The 27,971-nt window shown below is 45.5% G+C and overlaps 1 protein-coding gene across 2 annotated transcripts; it reads left to right on the forward strand.

Moving 5' to 3' along the window:
• The first annotated feature begins 1,123 nt into the window (after positions 1 to 1,123).
• On the forward strand, positions 1,124 to 21,760 carry fhl3a (four and a half LIM domains 3a). 2 transcript variants are annotated; one of them, XM_068760586.1, is made up of 6 exons: positions 1,124 to 1,363; positions 17,613 to 17,777; positions 18,655 to 18,829; positions 19,832 to 20,001; positions 20,243 to 20,429; positions 20,527 to 21,760. In XM_068760586.1, exons 2-6 carry the CDS (start codon positions 17,622 to 17,624, stop codon positions 20,676 to 20,678), a joined length of 840 nt encoding a protein of 279 aa, XP_068616687.1. In that variant the 5' UTR covers positions 1,124 to 1,363; positions 17,613 to 17,621; the 3' UTR covers positions 20,679 to 21,760. The 2 variants fall into 2 exon arrangements, with proteins under 2 accessions (XP_068616687.1, XP_068616688.1); XM_068760587.1 differs by lacking the exon at positions 1,124 to 1,363 and adding an exon at positions 17,351 to 17,483.
• Positions 21,761 to 27,971: the final 6,211 nt, after the last annotated feature.

The raw sequence follows: 27,971 nt of genomic DNA on the forward strand, positions 1-27,971 counted from the left end.
CAATGCTTACTAACATGCTTTGTGGCCCTTCTGCAAACAGTAGTGTGTTTTTACAGGGTGTGTGCACACACTGATTATCAGTTTTGACTCAAATGATGTGTAGGAATCCAACCATGTATGGTAAAATAGCATCCAGCAGCACACGCCACGCCCGCTTCTTGAGTCAAGGACAAAAATGTACCATCCGGATAAGAAAAAGGGGCAACACTGTGGAATATCTAGGGAGAGAGAAGTTTAACAACTGGGTTTCACTTCAGGTTCCTTCATAACACATGGAGAAATTAAAAAAAAATCGACATATAGTCCTATTAATACTGATCAGCATTTGAATTATGCAAGATTAGAACCCTGCCACAACTGTTATGGATAATTATTATAATATTGATTAATCTATAATCACGTTTTTTTTGCACACTCGCCCTCTCCTTCATAAAAAGTCTATCAAGCAGGTTGCGATTGGAAAAAGCCATGACACATCTCTTACAACACCTGGGTCATATTTCTGTACGTTCAGGTCATGCCACGCCCATCGGGCAGTGATGATCTCACCTGTCTTGTTGTCTCCTCCTATTTTAGGGGATATTTAAGCCGGCGCTTTGCGTTTTTCACTTTAACTCTCGGCTCCTGTTTTCTCTGATGGGACGTGTATTATCCTTGAGACACACATTTAATGTAATCCCTGTCACGCAACAAGTTTCATTAAAATAACGCCCGTAAATTCTGTGCAATCCTGTTAACAAACGAAGCTAATGGATGCGTAAAGTCCACCAAATGTCGGATGGAATGCTGAAAAATATAATAAAACACATTAAAATAATGCGTTAAAGTAAGCTTGGCACAAATGTGGTGTATATATCACAATATTTATTTATTTATTTTTTACAAATTGATCTTTTAATTGTCAATAATCACCAATCAAACATCAATCTGCACCGGGGCGCAGACAAAGCGCCCCATCACACTGCGTCATCCCTGGAAGGATCGTCTCCCTGCATGCGCTCTTTTGAAGTCTCGAAAGGGGGAGGGAGGAATATTTTCTCTTTTTTTTGGGGGGGGGGGGGGGGGGGGCGGGATTTTGTGACTCACGCTCCACTTCCTCAGTAGTAGGACAAATGTAGCCGGCGAGCTGAATCACTCTCCAGCACCGGAGTGACTTTGACTGCTGTCAGGAGAAACGCAAAAAAGCATTCCTGCTGGCGGCCGACGCTCCCGAAGCCGGCGGAGCTGCGACCTTCAAACTGATCCCAGACCTGATCTGAGTGAGGGTCTCCTGTAGGGAGGAAGAGGAGGAGGAGGAGGAAGAGGAAGAGGAAGAGGGGGAGGAGGAGGAGGAGGTGGAGGTTTGCAACTGTTGCTGCAGAAGGTACCTATAGACTTCAGTCCTCTCTCTCTCTCTCTCTCTCTTTTTTTTAATCATGCATATCTAAACTTAGCTGTCTCACTGTTAACCTACATTGAGTGAATGAATGACGTCACTTTGATTGATCAAAAGTGAATTTGGGCTTCAGTCAGTTAAATCGTTGTAATTACCAATGGTCACATGAGGATCTGTAATTTAATAGAAAGAGACATAGTTTTTAGGAGAATTGTGCAACTTCACCAGCTAATTATGTTCTGTAATTTATGTCGTCATTGCTTTGTGGGCTGTTTGGCCATAAATGTGCGTTTGTAGAGATTAAAAGTGAGCCTGGGCTTTGACGTCACACAAGATTTAATAATTCACACCTTAGTCAAACAAAGTCTGCAAAATAAAAGAAGACTCACTTCCTGCGATAAGTGAAGGCGCCTGGACATTTTCTGTCTGTTTTTTTTCCTCTTTTTCTCTTTGGTTGTGTCTATTTCTAATCTCAGTTTCACACCTGCCCAGATTTCCGATTAACTACACGCACACACACGCACAAAGCAATATGAAATAAACGGCATCTCCATTGAATGTGGGGGGGGGGGGACGACGATGACAGTGGACCATGTGACCCACTGAACCGAGCCCAAAGATTAAGGAACGACTGTTGTGTCACAGGAGATCCCAGCTGAGCGGTGTGCAAAGGCCTCAGAGGGCAAATTCCCTCAGGCTAAACTTGTCTTTTCTTCGGCAGCAGGAAGTGGGATATGGGGCAGTGTGTGTGTGTGGGAAGGGTGTGTCTGCGCTGCTGCCCCTTGGTATGCGTCGGGCATCCATCATCATCATCATCATCATCATCACAGCTCATAGCAGTAGTGTCAGCCTCGTTTTTCTTTTGCCCTGTTGCGTCATCTGGGGGCAGAGAGCAGTGCGGTGAAGAGAATTGTTGGAATTTGCCGAAAGGAAAATTGGATCGACATCTCAGATGGATCTTCGGTGAAAGAACAGAGATGAAAATCTTTGGCTGTCGCCGAGTGTGCAGGTTGTAAATGGGAGAACAAGAGAGAAGAGAAGAAGTGACCAAAAAAAAAAAAGAAATGAAAAAGCCCCCCAAGACGGGATAAAGGGAAAGACAAAGTTCTTCAAATGCAGCGGTAAAATAATTGAATCCTGGTTTAATTTAGATTGACCTATTCTGATAAAGAACCACAACGTCTATTAAACAGTGTCGTGGCCGCTACTAAAATGTAGCAGCGATGACGCATACAGCAGGATCTTGGTCTCATTCGCATCAGGCTGCGATCAAGCTTCCACTCCTGACAGGTTGTTTTTGCACAAACTGACACGAACAGAAATAAACCAGCCTGTAAGCCAGTCATTATGTCCTCTTCAGCATCTGCCTTGACAGAACCCCGTGGGCCGTTTCATGTGTTTTTGTTTGCTTTCCTTTTCGTTCCTCCTCCCTGTCTGTTTCATTGACCGTGGTCGCATTCTTTGGAGGTCTCAGTGCTTTCCAAAGGTTAGCCCCGCATGGCGGTTGGACCCCAGCCAGCTCTAACTGCACTGGGCCTGCAGCTAAATAACTCTGACTGCATGGTTGCGGCTGCTTTTATGGGTTGGCATTGTTTGAAACCCCGCCAGCGATAATGATGGAGATGGTGGTCAAGCGGTCGCAGGTGGTTAGGGAGCAGAATTTAGATTTGCGTCGAGGCAGTACTCCTTTGTGTTCCTGCAGCTTTTCAACCCTTCCGGTGTGTTTCAGAGGACGCTGGTCAGTTTGCATTGAGGCTCTCATCATGCAGAGTTCTGGTTAGATGTGGCCTCCTGGATCAGTTTGTCACACCCTAAAAGACATCGGAGGTGCTTCTCTAACTATTAACCGCTGAACATTCTTACCTTGTCTTCATGTCATTCTGTGTAGAATTAGAAGCAGCCCTGCTTTTCTTTTTTTTTTAGTGATGCGGCTGATTAAGAAAATGTCACATCTGGGTTACAAATGAGACCGAAAAAGGGAAATTGAAACTCTTCCTGCTGTGGTGTTAACACAATGTGTCTGGCACGCTTTCGTGCACCTCTGTGAGCCGTTTCATCGGGCCCACTGAGAATCGCGAGGCTTGGGTACAGCTTTTGCTTTGTTGTATGTGCGTCTCCTTGTCTTTCCTCTTAGCAGCCAGCCCCCCCCCCCCCCCCTCCACACACAGCTTCTTCAACAGACTGTGGGGGCACGTGGCTGGCAGCAGGAGCTTGTCTGGATTCCCAGAATGGGGGGGGGGTGACCTCAGGTTTCCTGTGTGGGGATGGCCAGGTGCTGTGGTGTTATTGTGAGGGGCGCAGGACTTCCAGCATGGATGCTTTGTTGGTAAACGTCTGAAACCTGATATTTTGAGCCCCCCCCCCCCCGCCCCCGAAGGCAATTTGCCCTCTCCCAGTCCGGCTGTCCCGCCTCACTCTCTGCAGGTCTCTTCTCTCTCACTCTTTTTGCACTTTCTGCCACGGTATCCGCTCCATGTGACGTTTTACCTAAAGAGAGCATAAACTTGATGCAGGCTGCTAAGAAGTGCAAAAGCTAACTGACTGTGCTAATGGGGTAATTACATCTTCAAGACATACAATTACAGGACTATGGCTACCACTTACATGCTCCTCTCAAAGGAAGTCCTGTTTTCAAAGGAAATACCAAGTTGTAAGCGTAGAACTGCAGATGGCCCCCAAACTGCACACGTATTAGTTATATTACGGTGGACAATGCTTCTCGCCCGAGTCGTCTTTTCCTTCTTTATCTATTACACATTGGATTAATAATACCCTCCTTTTACCTATTGGTGTTTCCTTTGCATATCTCACATGAAACAGATGTTGTTTGGGTGCAGGAAACCCATCGATTCACTGCAGCATCATCGCATCCTGTCATCGTCCCAGTGCCTGCTGTTAAAACGCGTGAGTCAGCCATGACTGAGTTCACCCTCATCTTGAGGTAGGAGGACGTATCGCAGATACAAATCTGTGGGAATTGAAATTGTGTGTTGCAAAGCTGGCAAAGATTACCGTCTCCACCACCGCCTCTGGTCTAACCTGCCTCGAAAACACAAACCCAGATGTAACTGTTGGTATTTCCTTTAAACTATCTCACGTATGAAAGTCTCTGCCAACACTTTGTCTGAAATTGCTGTTTGCCAAGTCAACTTTCTGTGTTCAAAAAGCTAAAACAGTACATTTCTGGAAGGAATAATTGTCACGAAGCAGACCATAAATAAGGTCTTAAATATTTTGTCAGCAAAGTGGCCTCTGAAAACCGACTAGGCAAGTCGCATCAAGCGGTGGAGAGAAGGGAGGGACACACCAATTTAAAGTCTGCAGACAAATTTAGTGGTTTTTAAACATCTGCTGAGGAAATATGCATTATCAACACTTATGACTAATGATTGTCTTGGGCTGCGGATAATGGCTTAATCATAAGATCTATATTTGACGGAGGAGTAGAATCTTGGGTGCAAAGAGTTTCTTCAGCTCATGGGAAATTACGTTCTCCGCTCAAAGAGCTGACAGTAAAGAGCCTCGGCTCACAAGCCAAGTCCTACTGCAAGACCGCGTCTTCATATCGATCATTTAGAGTGATCAATGCCTTGATAATGCAATGGCGATTGATCGCCGACTTTGTAGCTCACATGCCAAACCTCCCTATAGCACCTTGAGTTGGGACTTGTAATACGCAAGTAGCTGCTACATCATGAGCCTCTCTGCAACAACCGAACAGAAACCCGATCTGACGGGGCCTTTTAGGTCTATGGGGCTATCAGTGACGTCAGCTTCCCCACTGGTTGCTCTCTCACGCTGGCTTAATTGGGCAATTATTTGAGACCATGTGGCAAGCGGTCCTTAACGACACCGTGATATACAGCGGGCCTCAAACAAGGCAACGATGCCTCAGGCTCAAAATGTCACCTTTTTCAAAACACTGTAAACCCTGAGCGAGTGGGCCGTTAACAAACTATTTCTCCACAACAACACTTTCGCAGATCTCTCTTCTCACAGCAGTTACCCTGGAAAGGCAATTGGGTCTTGGCGCCGCGTATACGTGCGCTGTTTGTTCCGCCATGCCCACCCCTGCTGCTGCGGTAGTTTTGTGTCTTTATATGGCTAGTAACTGCAGTTTGCCACTGGATTAGCGTTGATTGCGTCCCGAACAATTCGTGGGTTTTTGGGCGCCCGCGTTTTGCAGACATATACGGAAACGCAATGTGAGGCGTCGTGGCTGAGAAAGCGCAATCGTGGGAGAGAATGTGGGGCGACGGCGCGGCTTGTGTGTTTGGTGTTTTAATTCAAATACGCTGATCTGCGTTGCACAACTGTCTCCCAGGGATGAATCAGAAGAGCGCCGGCGTGTTGGGACTGCGTGGAAGGCTGCTACTTGCTCAGATTCGATGTGTATTATCTTGTCACTGATAAACACAGGACTGTTTATTTGGTAGGCAGCTGTGAGCGAAGCGCATTCCCGGCGCTGAACATAAACACTATTGCCTGTTCGGCATGACGAACCCCAGCGAGCGATCAAGAATGTGACTCCTTACAGCGTACCTCGCACATCATTGCTCTCCATTTGACTTTTGCTCACTATTTTATGTCACATTTTTACACAGGCTTGCACTTTGTATCACCCTCGCACTTCCGTGTCCACGGCTTCGCCGGAGAAACTAAAGTGTCTACAGGCGTGAGTACAGGCTGAGACAAGCCAGGCTTGCTTCATACGCTGAGGTGTGGATTTATGTCAGTCACAGAGAAGAGTACACTTGGCACTGCTCGGGCACACACTTTGGCATGAATTTATAAGGCTGTGAAAGTTACACTGAGTAGGAGTAGGAAGTTTTTGCCCTCTTTTAATTCCCTGCGTTCTGTCACACCTTCATAGGGCACTTCGTGGCCTCTTTCAGGGCCGTGGAGGAGCCATAAATGGCAGAAAGTATCCTTCCTGTGGCTATAAAAGGCCGGCAGCTCCTCAACGAGAAAACGATGCCGATTTACGACGGCGATAAGCAAAGGAAAGCTAAGGAGGGATTTCTTGGCTTCGCCATTTGAAGTTGAGCAAGGGAATGAAAGGATGGAGGCGAGCGAGGAGGGGTCCAAATGCCGCCTGCGGGTGCATCAGTCAACGTGCTGCCACAGGAAAGCATAATGGAAGTCAAATGAAGTTGCTGCTGCATGTACGTAATCCTGCATGGACCACCACTCCACCACGGACAAGTTTGTTACTGCACAGAAAGTGTTTATCCTTATCACAGCAAATGGGCGAACATGTTGCGACTCCCCGCTCCCGAAGCACCCGGCATCGGCGCTCATTCACCTTTTGAAATTAAAATTCTTGAACAGCAGTACAATGAGATCTTTATCTTTAAAAAAAAAAGCATATTTCTCCATCTATAGAGAAGTCTTTCATCCTGACATCCAGAACCTTTTATCATCTGGGACGTCGCTAAAGAAACAGCAGACACTACTTAATGAAGTCGTCATTTCTCTTATCTGAGCATTAGGAGTTCTAGATCTCTGCAGTTATACCAAAGCCATTCCTGTGATGTCAGAGGAATTATGTGAAGGATATCCCCATTACGGCTGGCAGAATGATGCAGAGTATATAATTCAGGCATTGAGCCAAGCTACCTACAGAGATGCTGCCTGAATGTATGAATAGGGATTTAAAGTGCAAGCGCAAGACATAAAACTGCTTCATGTTGACCCAAAATAACAGACTGATGAATTTCCACTTATAAATATAATAAGAAAATGTGATTTTTTTTTTGTGTGTGTGTCATGCACAAAGCTTGTAATGCTAGTTGTAAATATGGTCACCTCACTAACTGCTGCAGAGAGCTGCACATTCTGTTTACTCCAATCCACTCAAAGGTCTGGCAAACACCAACCAACTCGTTTTCTACTTCGGTTTTCCGAAGGTGCTCCAAAGGTTTGCAATTCTGTCAGTGGTTTAATGGGCCTAAACATTCAGCTTCAAACACAATCAAATCAAATGCTGGCAGTGGAAATGAGATCAATGGGTAAAATAGGGGCCAGACGGTGAGCAAAGCACAAGCACAGGGCCAATGACAGAAGCACCATGACTTCACTGTGGAAGAATTCAACCCCCACCCCCCTTAGAAACTCTCATCCCATCACACACTTTCTCAGTGGTGAGTGGAAACTGTTCATGGTTTAATGATTGGTGAAGAAAAAAAATGGTTGTCCCACAGCATGAGGAGTCATGCCGGATAATAACGGTCATTGGTCACGCGTCACGCTTGCGGTGACCTGCCAGGGGAGTATTGCAGCGTCGTCCGCGAGTCGGTGCCACGTAGCCGTCAACATTCATCCATCAGCTGCTGGACTGAACTGGTGCAATAATGGAGGCAGAGCCGTACATCCTGCTAATTTACGCAGCGCGCGGCGCACATTTACACACTTGCCTGATCGATGAAAAGCCCGTGGAACCGCGACGGGAACCTTGTGCCTTCCACGCACGTCTCACTTTGTTTGTGTCTGTTTTGTGTTCTTGGAGCCGAGAGAAAAAGGGTTGCGCAGGAGTTGCGGTTAATAGATTGAAAGCGATAGACAAGGGCTGCTTGGGAAGCGACATAATTCAGCAGCGCTATCAGTGTTTACCAAAGCACCTGCTTTTCGGGTCGTCTCTCCGTTTGACTACAGAATGGACTTTGCATTTTGTCACTGATAATGAATTGGGTGGTGAAGATGAATGGTGTTTTGCATGGCTGCATGATAAAGAGATTCCAGTGTGCGTGACACCGGGAGATAAAGACTTTGACGGATCGCTGCTCTTTCCTGGCAAAGTCAACGAACTAGCTGCTACTACTAGGATTTCCAAACTTGCAGCTCTTCTTCTTGAACGACCCTTGAAAATAAATCCATCGACTATCTATTCTTTGATTCCAATGCTCATCAGGTTTTGCTGACTCGGCACTGGTCTCCCGTTCCGATTGATCCTGTCCTGATTGATTTCCACATGACCTGCATGCTGTCAGGTTGCCACGCAATCGCAGTCCCAGTCCTCCAAGCTGGGATCTGCAATGCACAAAAGCACAAAAGGTCTGAGCCGAGACTGAAAGATAGCAGAGAGAAGGAGAAAATGGTTGGTGGCTGAGTGACTGATGGAGATGGAGGGTGTAGCCAGTCTCTTATATGGTACTAGGATTTACAGACATCTTATGATATGAGCTCATTCCAGCCAAACGGCCTGCGTGCTGCGTTTCACCGCAGTGACATTCTGCCTGCGGTACTGGGAGGGGGGGGGGGGGGGGGGGGTAAGTGACCCTGGGGTCACTAACCGCTACTAGTTTACCACAAACATATGCATTTTCTGATTATGTTGCACTTCAGTGTGTTTGGTTTCCATCAAGCAAAAAGGAGCCGCTCGGATGTCCAACGGACGGATGCCTGACTCACACTTAGTAACCAATGGAGGTCAAAGCAAACAGTGAGCAGAGCACAGAGGAAAAGGAGGCGGGCCCTCCATTGGTTCCTAAATATTGGGTCAAGAGAGATGTATTCCTGCAGAGTCCTGACAGGTTTTTTTTCTTTTTATTTGCATTAGTGTGTAAGCAAATCTTCCATCTTCTGTTCTGGCGGTGAGGATTGCGAACTGGGCAGCGTTCGTCAACCATTCGCCTCAATCTGGTTTGAATTCACTGACTATTTAATGTTTCAGGAGTGTTATAACCAATATCGTCCCGCTTTGTTTGACACTCATTTTCCGAACGCATCCCATTGTTTGCTCTCATGGCCTTCATTTATGTTAGCAGGAACACTGGGGATTGTGAATGGCTGTAATTACGCTGGATGGGAAGTCCCCGAAAAAGAGACAAATTGCTCACTGTGATTGCACTTCCTGCACAAGTCGCCCAGTTTGGCTGCTGTGTATTCTTACTTTGTTTGATCCCTTTATTTAGGCTGGGCTTTGTGCATTTGCATGCAGTGCACTACTGTGGATGTGCGACTGCTGCACAGGTGTGTCAGCATCGCTGTGTATTTCAACAAAATACGCCTGTCTTTCATTGCGACTGTGTTTTTGGCGAATGTTTATGAAGGTCGCTCTGAGAAGTCCCAGAAAGGTCTCTGTTTTGGGAAACAGGAAGTAGTGCAGTACTCTATGTGTACATACTCCTCTTTGTTATCTACGCCTGGTGATGGGGGTTGTTGCCCCAGGAGGAAATGAACCCACGTTTGGTTCTCAAGGCACATGCAGATAGGAAAACAGTGCAAAAGGGCGGCTCAGAAGTCAACCTGCATCATTAGATGTAGTTTAGTGGTGTGTTTGTGTGGTGATTTAAAATACTCATAATAATAGTAATTGTGAGGTAGTTTCATATTTATTACATTCATGTAGTATCATTGCTTCCTGATGAGACACTGTTTACACGTTGCCAGGGAGATTTGCTAGAAAGGGGGGAGGGGGGGGGGGGGGCAAAAAGTGTCATTTTTACATTTGGCTGGCGCCCCGCACTTCTCTGAGCTAAGGTAATGCTTTTAATTTTTCATCCTTGCACGAGTCCAATTTCTTCAGGGTCACGGAGACAGTATTTTTGGTCTGCTGCGGTTGCTGCAGATCATTTGCGCAGCTGTTGTTGAGAATGTATAGTGTGTGTTTTTTTTTTTTTTACTGCTCACACACTACCAATGAAGGCACCCAGAGATTGGAAATATCCTAATGCTTGTACCAACATGCTGAATATTCATGTCTGGGGATTATGGGATGTGTGCTTGAAAATAAATATCCTTCTTGTCTGGGCATTAACCTCAAGGTCAGGTGTGATCACTGTAGCCACGAGCCACAAGTCTGAATGAGTTATAAATAATTACTAGCAGTTGTGGGTGTGTAATGCACAGTTGTGTTAGGCATGCCTATTTTGCTGAGCGTGCAGACCGTGAAACCTTAACCCGCCTCCTTGATGTCCGGGGATAGTCCTGTTGACTCAGCAACATTAGGAGACCACCTGGGAATAACCAGTCTGTGCCAGTAGCCAGACTGGTTGTGTCTTTTGGGTCACCGTTAGCCCTCGCGTCTAGTCCCTGTGGGCTACCGATAGCAATCAAGCAAGAGCATAATCAGCAAGGGCGGGGCATCTTTAAGTCAACACAGAGATGAGGTCATTATCCTCATTTTTATTAGGTTCAATCGTGCCATGGATCAGGGCTCGCCAATGCAAGTAATCCAAGTGTGCTTCGATTTTATGCGAACAGGAAAAATAATTAATGAGCGCCACTGATCGGTTTTCTTTATTCGCCACAGTCAGACGAGTGTTTTCTGTGATGACGAGCAACTCCGTAAATAAATGGCATTACCTGAGGATATAAGATTGTTAAGAGCAACGCAACGCTAGGTCTTGAACAGAGTTGAGTAATTTGTTTGTAATGAGTGAAGGAATAGTTTGCGTGTCTGCCTGTCTGTGTTTGATGAGCCCTCGATGACACATTATTAGATTGTTGCCTCGACGGCGTCTGACGGACAATTAACCATTTTCATTTTTTGCAAGAATAGACACACCTTTCCCGAGAGGAGAAAAGTGAGGTCATATTTTCTTTCTGTGGATTGACCTATATTATTAATTGTTTGCTGACTGAAGACGGATAAAGTTGAACATCTTGAATTGTTATTATACGACTTAGAATTAGTGTTTTATATAAACACGCACCGTGGAATTATGGGGGGGGAATTTCCCTCGGGTTTTTTTCATCGATGACTTGACTCTTTGTTGGAGTTATAATCGCTGAGAGACCGCAAAGCTTTTGCCTGCAGCACACATTTCCATCAAAGTTCGACAAAAAGACATTTAACCGTAACAGAAAAGAAACGTCAACAGCCGGTAAAAGCGTCGCAATATCCTCCACAAACAGATTTCTCGGTCGGACTCCGAAGCGACGGCTCCAAATGCACGTGCTTCAGATCCATATTAGGACCTGTGCATTTGAAAGAAGCCCAAATTGGGCCCATGTCTCTTGGCTGCAGCAGTTTGGGAAAGCTTGTTTTATTTATAGGAGCAGTGCAGAGGTAATTTTCCATTGTGGTGACATGCAAGACATTTGTCTTCTGACTGCCTGGTCTGCAGCAACAGGCTCAAAGACGCATGAAAAAAGTAGATATTTCTGTCAGAAGGTTTTGCACCAGAAGGCCTCTTTCGGTTCCCCTCTGGAGGCTGGACTTCTGATAACGGCATCCTCTCCAGGGGGTTGCAAACCAGCGACTGAATCACCCGGCATGCAAGTGAAAGCACGCTGACCTCACTGCGGATACTTCCCATTCACTTGGCTCTCATCACAGGGAGGATCTGAATTATCAGGACAATGAATAAGATAGCCATTTTTGGGCACAAATCAGCCTTGGGAAACTCTGGAGTAAATGGGTTTTGTGGGATTGATGATTGCGTTTGTTTAAAAGAGAAATAATGTGCTCTTCCGCTCATAATTCTACACAGAGGCCTTAGTAGAGGAACCCCGTTTGACTTATTTATTCTAAAGCAAGGGGCCACATCAAAAAGCAGTGAGATCAAAATGCTGCCCTCCTCCATTGTTAGTTTTCCTTGCATCTTCATCGGCTCCCAAACTCCATTCTCTGCGTTCCTCGCCTTTCCTCTCACCAAACCGTTCACCTCCTCCCCCCCGAAGACCAAACAGCAGGCCGTCAAGATCTTTTTTTTTTCTCTCTTACTTGCTTTCAAGGTTTGCTTTTCTCTTTTCTCACTCTCGCTCCAGTTATCCTTCTGCCATCTAAACATTTACCAGCAAAATGTCGGTAAAGAGAAAGCTAAGCGGGGGAGAAAAAAAAAGACGAACTCTCTCGCATTCTCCAGGCAGTGACTCTCCAAAAAACCCTCCGCTGGCACACAGGAGTTGACTGCATAGTTTCCCTCAATGCTAACCAGATGTGAAGCACTAACGTATGGCAGCACAAAGGAAGACAGATGTAGGCCAAAGATGCACATAGTCTTTGGGCCATCCATGCGCAGCGATTTAAAAATAAAATCATTCCCTCGTGGCGGTTGAGTCGGCCCAGCATTAAACAATTACAATGCTATTGTTTATCGATGGAGAGTACTAGGACATCGGGATCCAGATCGTCTCGTGGAAGTTGACCGATGAGATGTGGCAAGCGCATTTTGTCATCCTTACGAGCACGGCATCGTCCTTGCCAGCACATCCTCGAGGATGGGCGTGCCAAGTGGCTGTCAGATTACGACAAATTGACGTTTTAAGTATAACCAAACATACGTCAGTGCAGGGTTGTGCTGTGCTTTTGTTTATTGCTTGTACATATAAATCACTGCACAAAGCCCTCTGTAATCGTCGAGTCCAGAGGGCTCGGCGGCCCGTTCTTTCGGCCCATCTTCTATTCACTTGCAGCTTTCCTCTAATGCTGCAGCGAGGGTACCGAGGCTAATATTAAAAGGCATGGAGTCATAGCCTTACTCTTGCATGGCCATTCAAACTTGCCATGCAGGGACAAATTACAAAGGCCGTGGTGACATTTTCCACTGAAGGTAGTAATTCCCCCTCCCCCCTTTTACGTTTATGATGGCGGCTTTCATTCAAGCCCTCTGTCGCCTCCCACACCGCACCAGGCTGTGTTTAAACGCTCAGAGACAATAACAGGTTTGCGCTCCAGTGTCTGGTCCTGCTGCCTGTGCTCTCTCGTCAAGTTTGAACCCGGGATCCCCACGAGAGGGGGGGGTCGTTTCAGGTGGCCCCCGCCCCGCTGACCCAATCCCATTAACTTCAAAGGCCACTGATCGCTTTGTTTTAAGTGTCCCGATGATGATGATGGAAGTTTTTTCCTGGAGTCAGAATCTGCATCACAGCTACATTCAGGACAAAAAAAATGCCACTGTGGTAGAATTCAAATGATCGGCATGCATTGAATTCAAATGCTTGCTTGTAGTTGTCAGCGTGGTTAAAGTTGCACATCTGCGTATGAATGGCGCGCAGCATTCTCGCTCGTTCATGAGCAATTTCCTCCCCTTCCTGCGATAACATTCATTGCCTAAGTGTGTCATTTCTATTACTGGATTTCATTCATCTGACGCGCCAAAAGTCAGCGGGAGTTGCACACAAGTGTATTTAATTTTCCAGCTGTTGCATCGCGTGAACCGAACGGTTCTGGCCACTTTAGATGGACCGAAGAGAATCAATACACAGATCTGCAAGCGTCTCCCTCAAGCCTTGACTTGTGTTTTTACAACGTGGTATCTGATTGAGCGACACAATAAGTTAACACAATCCCTGAGCCGTGAAAAAGAAAAAGTCTTGTGCAATTCATGCTTTTGCCTTTTCGCATTAGTCACCAAATGGAAAGTCTTCATCATCATCATCATCATCATCGGTCATGAGGTGCTGGAATAAATAAGATCAGACTTCTCCATCGGGCGCATGCTTTATTTGTGATACGCTCAACCAAGCCTTCAGATGATATACCTAAGTGTCCAGTGCCCCCCCCCCCCCCCCCCCCATCTCAACGCCAGCCAAGAAGCTTTGCTGTGTTTGGACACTAGCCAGGCAATAGACAGAGGGAAATGTGACAGCGGCCGTTTCACTTTTACGCAACTTTGATCTAAGAACTCTCTTCGATTTAATCTCTCCCTCTCTAAACGTCACCTTCTTCAGTGTTTTCCTTATCTCTCTTTTTTTGTTTCCTGTCCTACTATTCCTTCATTGCGCTCTCCGGGGGCCTGCAGAAAAGGAAACAGATTCCGTGTGTGTGCTTTAAAAGGGAACTGCTCAACAACAACTTATTCTGGCATGGGAGTCTATCTTCTGCCAAACGTTCAAAAGGCTTAAATGTAGCTCCTTTTTTTTTGGTTTGGTAGTAAATCAAACCTTACCATACGCGGCATAAATTAACTCCATATTACTTGAAATATCTACTTGGATATAAAAACACAGCAGTCACGACAGGCGTGGATTGAATACTTTCTTGCCTGTAACAAAGCATAGCCGTGGACGAAAAATCCGCAAATACAAGAGTTTGATTTGAATTCACGGTGTTTGTATTCCCTCTCTGTCGGTCGGTGCGTCCCCGAATGCATCACAAATGTTGACACTCTTGATTTGTATTTGCTGCACATAATGTCCTGAACCGCCGCTGACTAATTTATATCATTGGTTTTGGTTTCATCTGAGCTAATCTCCCCTCCCGAGGACGTGTTTTCCTTTGTAAGCCACGCTGACTCAGTCAAACACGTTGATCCTCGAGGTGTCTTCACAGTTTGTACCCGGGTTTTTTTTTAGCGACTCCTGCAATGACGGATCCTGAACTGCATTTCACAATACGCTCGTTACACGAAACACCAGTAGTGAGGCAGGATTGAATGACGCAAATACATTAGAGAAGCGCACGTTGTTGTCATTTTTCTTGCATAGTAACCTCGGTCAAGATGATCTCCCTCCTCTGTTGGTGAGACGTGACGTCAGGTTCCACAAGCAGACTTGTAATGAGTGGCAAGGAGCGGGGCCGGAACCGGCGGCCCCGTTCCCAGCGGGCTGTGTGGATTGTTCATTCGGAATGAACCAGAGCGTGAGCAAAGTTTGGGCTGGGGATTAGCAGGCCTGCCGGTGGGACTGGACAGGGCGTCTGCTAGCCTTTCAGTAACCAACCATGACCGCGTTGCCTGGCAACAGCATGTAGTCTCCTTGACCCTGGACTTCACCCCCTTATTACAGCCGGGGAGGGTTGTGATGGCTAAAAGAACATAACCTTGACATTCCTTTGCCATCTTAATGCTGGTTGCAATAAAAACATATATTTTATAAGTTTAGACGCTTGTCAACATTCCCAGGAAAACTACAGTATTAATTTGAGAACAAAAATAATCCAGTTTAATGATTTTAAGAGATGATAAAGAAGGTTTCCTGAACCTCTACATTTCCGTCATTCCCATCGCTGTCCCGAAAGGGAGACTTTATTTTCTTTCTGGGTTGGGTTGTCTTTCCTCGCCGGTCCCTCCTCCAGGCCGTTATTTGAGAGGTTTTATCCTTTGATCATCCGTCGATTGGAAGTCCAGATCCACACAAATGTCACACACTAGTTTACTTGACACAGTTCTGGTATTTTGGAACGTTATTAACCCAGATTGGGGTTCTCAGTCACTGGATCCTGGTTATGCTGGGAAGTTACCATGCCGATTGGACAATATAAATCCCTGTGAGCTGGACTTCTTCGCTTCCCTCAGAAAGCTCAGCTTGGGGCCAACGATGTCTGCGTGCAGTCAAGTCGTCACGCTGACGTCATCCCACTCTCAGCGAGATCCCGTGCCATTTGGGAGTTCATTCCAGGTTGGCTACCGGACACTCACAAACTGATCTTGAGAGTGGATCGCTCTGAAAGGGAAACACTGCCTGACCTGGAGGTCAAAACAAGGCCGTAATCTGATTTCTGAAGTAATTCATATTTATGTATCAGGCTTTGGGATCTTTGAAACGGAGCGTAGCTTTCTTTCATCCTCGCCGAGTCAGCGAGTTCTCCTTTCTGGCAAACGACTTGCTCTGGCTCAGGAACTCATCTCTCTGGAGGCCCTCAAAAAAACACTTGTAGAGACCAAGACGTCAGACCAGAGAGGAAGTAGCGCAACCAGGAACGTTCTGATTGATCCATCCCAGATACAAGGACGTTGGCTTGTTAGAACTCTGTGTCAGGCCACTTGGCATCAATTTGTAGTTCTGCAAATCTGAAAAAAAGTTCCATGACCTCCTTTTTTCCATGGCTGTTTAGCAGTGGATGAAACATGAGTTCAGGGTTAGGCAGGCAGGCAGTCTGATTTTCTTTGGAGACGAAAGCTGACGTCAGACGTCATAGCTCCGTCCTCTCGGCTTTGTGAGTCATGCCTCGTCTCGTTCCCTTACCTGGAAAAGCAAACGGCGTGCATACCTGCGTGGCGCTGAAGATAACATTTAGGTCATGTGCTTCATTTTTAAGCGAGGGCTCGGCTGCTCCTTTAATGTGGGCTGACGACAGATGCTGTGTCAAATGTGCAGAAACGGAGACATTCTCTCGGCCCTTTTCCGTCCACACTCAGCTGTTTATTCTGACATTTTGCCACAACCTCCCAACGGCTGCTGTACTATCAACATGTAGAACACCATCGCCGCTGACACTGATGACGCATCTGCCATGTGTGGATGGTCGCTAAGTCCCGGTTGTCGGTACTTTATCTCTTGAGGTCGACAAAGGGGGCGGCGAGTGGGTTGCAATTTTCAGGAAGTGATGCTACGGTAACACAACCCCCCCCCCCCCCCCCTGGGTTAAATATGACGTCTGGAGGCAGGTGCTGTGTTTGGTCTCTTCTCACGCCGTCTCGTTGAAAGCATCGTGAAACATGAGCCTCTGACAAATGCTTTCTTTGATGATGGATTCTGCGTGATTTGGCTCTTTGTTCCTTTTCCTGTGTGTGTGTGCGTTTAAGACAGGCAGCACATGGCCAGTTTGGAGTTTGATGATTGTATCACGGGTGATTATTGTTACTGGTGGTGGGAATGAACATCCAGCGGCGCTCCGGCCATGCTGTGATGATTCGCCGCTCTGATATTGTCCTCATAACCATCTCTCAACATTGTTCCATCACGTTGAACATTGCGTGATCCACAGTCTGCTTCCTGTATACCGCTACCGTGTGTGGGACGCCGTCTATGGACTTGATAGCCGCCAGCCAGACAGTTCGCTTCAAGTGTCTCCACTTTCGTTGGTGGTCAAACACTCTCCTCACAAATATTTACAGGTGTGTGTGTGTGTGTGTGATGTGTGAGCCTCTCCAGCATCGTGCTGATGATTTCGTCATTAGGCTGCACATTTTGAACTGTTGACAGCAACAGTAAGGAGTTTGGTATTCGTGGGGAGGAAGCCCTGCGCCTGTTCCCACTTTAATCGCTCAGCAATAAAACTTAATGGGCATTTTGCACCGCCTCGCTTATCAGCCTCTCTCTCTCTCTCTCTCTCTCTTTCTCCCTCTTTCCCCCCTTGTCTGTCTCTCTCTCTTTCTTTCTTTTTCCACTTGTGTTGCACACTTTGTTCAAACTCACCATCATCACGAGCCAAAGCATTAACAGAGTAAATATTGGCAGCGGAAGCCTCAAGCGATGTTCGACGGCCGTGCCGAAAAAGGTGACAGAATCCGTCCTCAAGTTGTTCCCCTATCCGCTCTCATCAACATTTGCTTTTATTTAAACACCGCTGACCCGATCTCTCTCTCTCTTTCTCTCTCTCTTTGTCTGTGTGTCACTTTTCTTACAGAATATTACGATGGCTGACCGTTTCGACTGCGACAACTGCAAGGAATCCCTGTACGGCCGCAAGTACATCCAGTCAGACGCCAGTCCCTACTGCATCCCCTGTTATGACAGCCTGTTCTCCAACACGTGTGACGAATGCAAAGAGTTGATCGGCCACGACGCAAGGGTGAGGCGGCCATTTTTTGACATGATCGGACATGCATTAAAGAGTTTTTTGGGGGGGTGTTTTTGCAGAATCTACACTCTTATACAACATGTTTAGGCATTTCTGGTATAGCTTTTATTTTCTGGAGTAGACTAAACCGTGCCTCTTTCCAGACTGTGAGCCACAGATTGACAGTTTCAACAAAGATAAAGCACCTTAGAAATTTGCCCTAAGTGGCTTGAAATATTTTCTGCTTTGTTTTAATGTCGTCTTGGTGAGCTAAACCGGCACTTCTGTCACGCTAATGGTGCATAATGAATCATTCCAAACGAGGCCTGCGCTATAAGTTTTCTGTGGCGAGAAGGCTAATTCCTAAAAAATCCGCACACACACGCCAACATTGGTTCTAATGCCGTTGAAATGCATGAGGGAATGTCTTCCCCTTCTGCACAATTAAGTTTAAATTTCATCCTCCCTTAATGGAAAGCACGAACATGAAGTGGATCATTAAGGCCGACATATGCTATAGCCAAGTTTACAGAACAGGTCATGTTACGGCGCCTAGACGTTTGCTTAGCTGAGCAGGTCAATGAGTTATTAACACCTTTGTGGGTCGATAAATAAAGCCAACACTTTCTTGGCTTTCAATTCAATCTATGTGAGGCCTTTTTTTTTTTCCAGCGGGCGCATGCACACAGTCCATCCTACACACGGTGGTCGTGTCAGGCTGACCCAGACAAAGCCAGCTCCTTAGTTGTTGTGTAGTCATCCGGTCGGCTTATTCCTCCCCCCACACACACACACACATTGTTGTAATCCTTTACGGTAAAATGGATTTTTGTGTGGGACCCTTAATGATTTTTCAATTGCGTCATTCCTCCTCTCATTCTTCTGCCAGGAGCTCTTCTACGAGGACCGGCATTATCACGAACACTGCTTCCGCTGTTTCCGCTGCGATCGCTCGCTGGCGGACGAGCCTTTCACCAGCCAGGATGACGCGTTGCTCTGCAACGACTGTTACTGCAACGAGTTCTCCTCCAAGTGCGTGGCCTGCGACAAGATCGTCATGCCAGGTAAAGGGTGCACGTGCTGTGAATCTCAATCTATTTTTCCATCGCTCAGAAGTGAGAGAAGTTGGTTTCGCTTTTTTTTTTTTTTTTTAAATAATCCCTGGCTTGAAATCCAGGAGGAAAGAGTTGATTAAAATGAAATAAAAGAAGGAGTGACTTATGACATACTCTATCTTGCACTTTGATGCATTGAGCAGCCACACATATAGACTTTACTCATTGCCCCCACATTTTATTTTCCGTACAGTTCAAATTTCACGACAGCCAAGTGACTTTTAATATTACGGCATGGCAAACTCAAGGAGGCAGCGACAAATGAAAGGTATGAAATAAGCGATCGAGCTTATTCGGAGCGTAAAGAGGCTCTAGGAGGAAAAAGACAGATACGGCCAGGATCCGCAGGTTTTGCAGCGGTCAGATCTGAGTGTCACACGGTAGTTTCCAGTCGGCTTGACTTGTTGTGTATAAACCGGAGCTCCGAGGCCGACGGGAGCGATGATATGGAAGATACAGCATCAACAGACCGGCAGTCGCTGCACCCTGGTAGCAACTGGCTCAGCTCACAAAGCAGCGAGTGACCAAAGAGAAAGAAGATTGTTGCATCTTTTAAATACAGAGATTTCTATAGCATACATTCTGAATTAATGGAATGTTCACAGACCATAAACCATAAACCAGCCAGTGTGATTAAAATAAATATAAAAGGTTGATTGGCTGGGGACAAAGAGGGGAAAAGTATCCCTCTCTGCAAGGCCTGCTTCCGATTTTCAGCAGTAGGAAATAAGTGTGGTGTTTTTATTTGAAATAAAATAATCGTTAACAAAATATATTTATACGCCTCTGTAATTCAAGTGTATTATTTCACAGTTCCATAAAATTGCCACCAAAAAAAAAATGGCTGACAAGAAAGCCTCCCTCTGTTCCTTGCCGTCGTTTCCGAATCCTTTCCCTCTTTTGTCTGACGGGTTATCTGTCGTCCCTCATCTCCCCCCCCCGCCCCGTTAGGTACCAGGAAGCTGGAGTACGCCGGATCCACGTGGCACGAGGGCTGCTTCATCTGTCACAGCTGCGAACAACCCATCGGCTCCAAATCCTTCATCCCCGACAAAGATGAGCACTACTGCGTGTCCTGCTACGAGGACAAGTTCGCTCCGCGCTGCACTCGTTGTAAAAAGGTAACACGGCTGACCCCGCATGGGGGTCTGTCGATCATTTAGTTTGTTATGATGTGTGCCTTAAGCCGTGGGCCTTCTCACGATTTTATTATGCTCGCATAATGACAATAAAGTATCTTGAATCTTGAATCTTGAATGAATGAACCGTAAAGGCACCACCTAGCAACACGAAGAATCCTGTCTCTGCAAGCGTGCAATGGAATCCCACTCCGTATGACCTTTGACCCGCCTTTGTTTTTAGAGCCTGGCCAAAGGTGGCGTGACCTATCGGGATGAGCCGTGGCACAAGGAGTGTTTTGTGTGCACCAACTGTAAGACGCAGCTGGCGGGTCAACACTTCACCTCCAGAGACGAGAGCCCTTACTGCCTCAAGTGCTTCGGCAGCCTGTACGCCAAGAAGTGCGAAGCTTGCAGCAAACCAATCACAGGCAAGGTTACAGCCGCACCGGTTGGCGCCACGCCTGGTTTAAACACTGAGGTGACACACAGTTTCATTTCCGTTTCGTTGCGGTTCTTGTCCTGCAGGTTTCGGAGGAGGGAAGTACGTCTCCTTTGAGGATCGCCAGTGGCACCAGCCGTGCTTCACCTGCTCTCAGTGCTCCGTGTCACTGGTGGGCGCCGGCTTTTTCCCCGACGGTGACAGGATCTTGTGCCGCGAATGCAACACCAGCCTATAAAGCAGCCGTTCGCCTTATTCGCCCCTTCCCTCGACTAGATTCCGTCGTTCTTCACATGCATTTGAAGAATTCCAAGTCATAACCAAGGAAAGCAGAGCAGGCTAACAAGCGTATCCCTCAGGTTAGTTTTACTAGGTCAGATTTTCATCCAGGAGCTAGCCTGTACTTTTTTTTATTTTTATGCTGAATTGTTTGAATGAACAACCACGAAGTTTTAGCATTGAACCAAAAACGTTTTTGTAAACCAAAAGTTAATAGAGTGCCTTTAAAACAAAGTGATGTTGTTATTATTTGTAACATACACATTATGTACCATTGAATTAAAAGAATGCAAAATGCGAGTCAATTTGCAAAATATTCTTTCATATTTTACGACACAGAGCGCGGATACAGTATTGTGTGTGAGCTTTACAGTGTGTATTTGGTTGTGATGCGCCTACAGCCGCAGCCTTAAGAATTTTAATTACAGTATGTCAGAAAGTACGTGTAAAAATGAGGTAGTCAGTTAAAGATCAGTTAAGTCATTTGCACTTTGGATAAGATATTCGCTCGTTACGATGTTGTGTGCACATAATGACACAACTAAACAACATGATAATGACACAATTACACAACACGGCACACAGACCACTTTTTTTAGTCACTTATCTGCTTTTTTAAACTTTGCAATAATTTTACATACATTTTCTTTTTTCCTTTTCGCATCTCTTTATTGCAATGAATTTGTTTTTTCTTCTTCTCACCATTGCTCAAAGAGCCAGCATTTATTAGCCAAGAGAAGCTCAAATGAAATGTAAAATGTTGTGTGTGTGCGTGTGTGTGTGTGTGTCCGTGCATCGCAGGAGTATGCATGTCTACATCTGCAGCCGTTCGCCTCCATCGTTAATTCGTTGCCGTTAACACTGTAAGTGTTTTGTTTGCATTGTAACGTGTGTGAAAAAGTTAGTAAAAAAAACCCAACAACCTATATTTCACTATTGCAGCTTTGATGCTGGTGAGTCAGAGTTGGCAAATATTCATATGGCTGAATTCCACATGTTTAGTCTTACTTGTGAAAGCTTATTAAATAAATGTACACTGATTGAACTTTGCCTGGTACTTTCATATAGCTTGTGTGCATTTTGGGTTTGGTTATATCGAAATATTAATCAAGTATTTTTTGAAGTAGGCGCTTTCTCTTTGCTTGTGTTTATTGTCTCGGCCAGAGAAAACTCTTCTGGTGTGTTGAAGAATTTTGTGTGTGTGTGTGTGTGTGTGCGCGCGCGCGCGAGCAAAACATGCAGTCACCCTACATATGCATACTTATATGCAAATGTGTGCCTGTGCACGCGTGTGAACACACGGCATATGCACCGTTGCTTTTGCTGAATCGACCGTTTCATCGCCCTGATCGAGCACGGATACTCAGGCTGCCAAATACTCTCTCTCTCTTTCTCTCCCTAGCTCTCTCTCTCTCTGCGCTGGTGAAATGTCCTTCTCTCTGGCCCCGTTTGAGAGTTTTCACCAAAAAAGGAAATGCAAAACTCGTAGCTGCATGGAGGAGGGAAGGGGGGTGGGAGAGAAAAGAGTGTGGGAGGGAGAGAAAGAAAAAAAGAGACAGAGGATGTGCACATCTGGAGTTGCTCCAAGGTACTTTCACTGGGGGGTCAGCTCAGCGGACCGCTTTGGATTTATTGTGAGGAGGAGGCGGGCAGGGAGGTGACGGTTAGCAGGACGGGTCAGGGCGGGTTTAAGCTCTCTATGAAGAAGTCGCTGCTTCCAGTGGAACGATGCTTATGTCAGTTTGTTCCCTCCACATCTTTGTTGTCACAGTCGCCCTGTTCTGAAAAACAAAACTCCATCACGATTTTTCCTGCTCGGCCTTACAGCCCATTAAAACATCGACCCCATGATGCAAAAACAAAGGGGGGGGGGGGCAACTGGATGTAGCTCATGTGGGACAACTGGATGTAGCTCATGTGCTAATCACATCTTGTCTTAACCAAAGCTCCACACATTTACCGTTTACTTCCTGGTCAAGAATGTCAAATGTTTTCTTAGCTGAATACATTAAATACTTTTGCTAAATGCATATATTAAACCAGAAGAAGTGAACAAATGTATCACACAACACGAGATTATCTCAGTTTACATGTCTTAGTCAACGTCTCGACGAGGACAGTGTCGCATGAGTCAGTTGTAAAACGCTAACTGCTCACACACCTACTCGTGTTCATGCGCATGCATTGTTTGTTCACTTTAGAATCCTTGCTTTTAACCCCCGTCGACCCCCTGAAGGCTGAATCTGACACACCCAGCAGGAAATGGGTGAGAACGCCTCACCTGTTTGGTTACGAGTTGGGAAATACACAAGTATGAGTGATACGATGTCTACAGTGAGGCGTGTCTTTTATTCTTGTTGCTGCATGGAAGCATTCAGTGTAATAAAAGTGTGTGTGTGTGCTTCTGGCCTTTATTGCATTGACCATCAGTTCCTGTTAATGAATCAGAATCACATATTTAGCATTGGGTGCATGAAGACAGAGAGACCGGCAGCTTTGACTCCTACAGGAACGTCAGGATTAGACACCGGGTCACAGCACCCATTTTCATGTTTTCACTCTGCTCTCCTCTGGTTTGTGTCACCACTCGGTTTAGCATGAGGTGTCTGCTTGACAAAGTGCTTTGCTCCAGCACAGTCATGCCTGCAGCACGTAGCCTGAGCAGGCCAAGGCTAGCTTCAAATGTCAGTGAGACACGAGTGTCAGGACATTTCTACATCCGTATATCTCTGAAATTGTTGCAGAACCCACTGGATGGAAGCAGTTTTTTATAGCTTGTAGATACGAAAGGTTTTTTCATTATTTCAAATGGTCCCAATAAAGCCACGAAAGCTTCCTTTCTCAGTGACGAGTAGGAACATGCATCATTGCAAAGTATTTCAATTTCCTTGTGCTCCTCTGAGGAGTTCTACCACATCACGAAGGCAGACTTTTCACAGCAGAGCTGCTGTATCCGGCTCCTTGTGTGCTTAAAAGCCGATGCGTGCTGATGGAGATGGAAACAAACAACATGCATCTGTGCGCCATGCAGGCTGACGTCACGCACGGGGCTGGTGCTCCTTGGCGAGCTTTGGCGTCTGCCTCTGTGGCTTGGCCTGAGCTCTCATCCTCTCCATTCACTCCCATCTGAGGTCAAGGAGTTGTGCTTGCGTGTGGGAAGCTCTCATACTGTCCTGCAATGGAGCGCTCCTCAGCAGGAAAACAAGGCCTTGTTTTTCCACAGCTCAGGCTTGGATGCATCCGAACGGCTCCGAGCCAACCCCTGGCGGAAGCCTTCCGTCGCCGACAATATAGCTGCAGCTCCAGATGGCGTCCCAGCCTGAGTGGTGTTTCATATTCTTTTGAGGCATACCTGACCTCAGCTATATATAAAAAAAAATAAGTATGTGAGAAGGTTGGGGTCCAAACATCAGTGCGGTGAGTTTTCTGTGGTCAGTAAATGCATCGCAGCTTGGTCGCCCAAAGTGTTTCACACGTTCTGTGGTGCAAACGTTCTTTTACGCTGCAGCGTTTAATGTGGTTTAAGGGCTAAAACAGTTAATCAAAGTCACAGCTTAGGAATGCAGCGAGTATAAAGCTGCTCTGAGTTGGGCTTCTTTGGGACGCAAAAATTTCAGTCACATCTATTGTCTGACTGTGGTTTTGAGCTTTGTCCTTAATTGCTCTGGTGAAACCATAAAATATATGGCAGCGTGTGGTAAAAGCTTCCCTGTTCCTCGAAAAGGAAATGTCATTTGCGCCAGGAGATTATCTCAGTTTAGAGATTTCATCTTGTTTTCGACTGACTGAATTTCTTTTTATGTGTGAAATGTTGATTTTGAAGCAAAGAAAAGCTCAGAGCAAAAGAACATCACAGAGATTCGACTCAGATTCATTTTCCCCTTCAAGATGAATTTAAGATAGAGCCGCGCTTACATTTTTCGCCGGTTGAAAGAGGACAAGAAGATAATAGGAGGGGTTTAAAACTGTAAGAAGGATGCAAAGCATCCAAACGGGAGGCAAGTCACAGCGAAGCGTTCACAGTTCAGTGATTCTCTAGGAAAGAAAACAGCAGCCTGATGGGGAAACGAGAAGCGTCTTGATTAATCTTCTGCCCCAGTGGGATTTAAGATTATCATTGAACAGCCTGTCACAGACATGACAAAAAAAAAATCAAGTAGATACGCCGTGTAACGGAAACAAGAGGGATTTATTTAAATCAACATAACTTAAATAAAACAAAACGAGCGATCTATATACCATAAACGTTGTGATGAATAGATGAAGATGAGTCTGTCCAAGTATGACTTTTATAGCAAAGCAGGCATCATTTCAATTTAATAATACCGGTAGTTGCTGGTCCTTAATGTTGGTAAGTAATGACTCATTTGTCAATGAAAAGTGTGTTTGTGCATATCTGGCTCCCTCTTGTGGTCGTTCCTTGTCTTTGCATACAGAATGTGTAATAATAATTACTTTATTAACCAACAGCATGCAGGTTTGCATTTTTATAAAGAAAAAATAAATGAAAGGCTTGTAAACAAATAAAAGCTAATTTATTATTTTGTCCTGGTTCTTCTTGAGCTAGAGTTGCGTTAGAACTGCGGTCCCGATCCGGTACCGAGCGAACCAATAGTCCAGCAGATGCTGCTGTGACTCTATCCGCATCATGTAGAACCGATATTTCCTCCACTTGGCTGATGGCAGATCTACAGAAATGACGTCACTGACCCTGTCATTTATGTTTGTGGAGAATTTACCAAAGATTTGAACAAATTCAGTTGCGTAACACAACGCAGGTCAGCGGATGCAAATGTAGACAGTATTTATTCTAATCACAGCAGGATGTATTGGATCATTCTTATGCTTGCTATATTTACATGTTAAATGTTATATTTGAATCATCATAAATCACAATAGTTTTTCGGAGTCTTTAGGCGGCACGTCTCTTTTCTAAGCAGTAAATTCTCAGTTCTGTTGATCATCCTCCATTTAAAGATCCACTTAATATTCCCAAAGCTTTCCATTCAATACTTTTCCCATTATAACGCCAGAGGCAGTGTAAAAATTTTAAATATCAATTTATTTATTTTTTTAAATAACATTCGGATCAGGGATTCGCACTTGCTGTTCACTCCTGATGTGATGTCCAAACCGCAGTGACATAATCATTCATAGCCATGGAGGTTAGCAAATGCCGGTACACAGACATTAAATGCTTTCGAAAAACATGGGTGTCGAGAACAAGTGAGCGAAGAAGAGCGTGGGAGGTGAGCGAGAGATCTGCCCAATGGAGAGAAGGTAAGAATTTATGAGCAGGAAGAGCGATGAACGTGTGATTTACGGTGCATACTCTACCGTTCCCCCTGCCCTCCCTTTTGGTAATGGGAAACGGCTGTTTTGTTGTAAGGCCAAGGCATGGTATACGCCCTCCCTTCTGGCCATGACACACCATTAGCTTTTATTTCTGTCTCGACCCCTGCCCAGGCGCCGGCATTTCGCCGGCGATGATCGGGGCCATCGAACCACCTCAGCTCCTCCACCTCCCAGAATGGCCATTCCATAACTAATAAGGACTGGAGGTAGAGAGTATCGTATTCTCAACCCCCCCCCCCCCCCCCCCCCCTCCACCAGGGCCCCACAAAAACCAATGTTCCTGCCTCCATCCAGTGTGACTTCTACCTGCCGGTCTGACTTCGAGCAATCCATAACGGTGACATTCCAACCATTGTTTATTAGCAAGATAACTCAAAATGTTATGGAGGGATCTTGATAAAATTTTCAGGAAATGTTGGGAATCTTACCAGGAACAGTTAATTCGATTTTGTTTATGATCCAATAGAGATCTTGGATTCTGGATCACTTTGAGATTTTCAGTAACATTGCAGTCAACGTCACTTCAAAATTTGTTCCTCAGTATCCCGGTTGATTATTGACCAAATGTTTATGGAATTTGACACAGTCATGTAGGGTGAGGTCCTCTATCTCACCCCTGAATTTGATCCGGATCAAATCCAGAATGAGGTCAGGAAAAAATATTAAATGTCAATATCAAGAACCCCAGCAACTCCGATTCACTTTTACTTTTCATGGTTGGTGTATAAAGATACCATTAACAATTTAGATACTTTTAATGATGGTCCGGATCACCATGTGTGCAAATCCAAATAGGAGGGGAATGAGCTGCTCATTAAATGACGAAAATCACATTTCACCAGGAAAATACAGAAAATACCAAAAATGTTTCATCTAAACTTTATTGAGGCTTTCACAGAATAATCTTTACATGATGATGGTAATTCAACTTATGTTTGATGATAATCAGACAGTCACTACCACATGATATGAATATGGATAATGCAGTGCGGAACTTCTCCCGTGGAAAATGAACAGAAAACACTGAACTACAAACATGAAGCCAGCTTTTGGAGTATAAATGTGTAAAATGCTATGAACGTTCTGAGAAGCAGGACAATTACAACTGTGCAAAACCTTTAGACATTAGACAGGCACGATTAATGAGCAGCTCGGGATTCATGGCTTATATCATAATAGTAAGAAGTCGCTTGTAACAGTTGAGTTTTTGTGCAGAAATATATACAAAGTACGCAAACACCCAGACTTTAGGCGGTAAACATGCACACTTCATGCTTGCACACATGCCTGCAAATGTTTGTGTTTTTATTCCAAATATTCTGTGCAGAGTTACTTTCTGATGCAAAAGGCGAGTTAAATTGGAAACAAACAGCGAAGCTATCAAATGACAGAAGCTCACGTCAAGACAGCCGAAAGGATTTTGAACCGATCTCCGGGTGATCCTTCTCTTCATGCATCTCCCTTTGTCCTCAGCAACCAAAAATGATTTCCAGATCCTGTCTTTCTTATTTTTGTCTCGCAAGACATGAAGGCGCAAAGACTTAATGCCGCTCATCGCCTTTACATCACACACGGCGATGGCGGCGGTTGGGAAAATCCATCTGCTGCCTCTCACAGACGAAAAAAAACTGAAAGGACAGACTGTGATTAAAATCAGACCGGAACAAAATACGCTGTGGACCAGAGGAGAGCGAGGAGAAGGCCCATTGTCAGACTTGCAGCTCAAATCTGGTCTTAGTCAGAGACGTGACACCATGTCGGCGTCTTCGGCGTGACTTTTCAGTTCCACACTGACCCTTGCGGCACAATGAAAATCGGTCCTTCTAAGTATCGCTACGACACCAGTATCTTCCAGATATGTTCATCGCTCCCCCCCCCCCCAAAAAAAGAAGAAGCT

Source organism: Brachionichthys hirsutus, chromosome 3 (assembly GCF_040956055.1).
Source record: "Brachionichthys hirsutus isolate HB-005 chromosome 3, CSIRO-AGI_Bhir_v1, whole genome shotgun sequence".
In the NCBI taxonomy this organism is placed as follows: domain Eukaryota; kingdom Metazoa; phylum Chordata; class Actinopteri; order Lophiiformes; family Brachionichthyidae; genus Brachionichthys; species Brachionichthys hirsutus.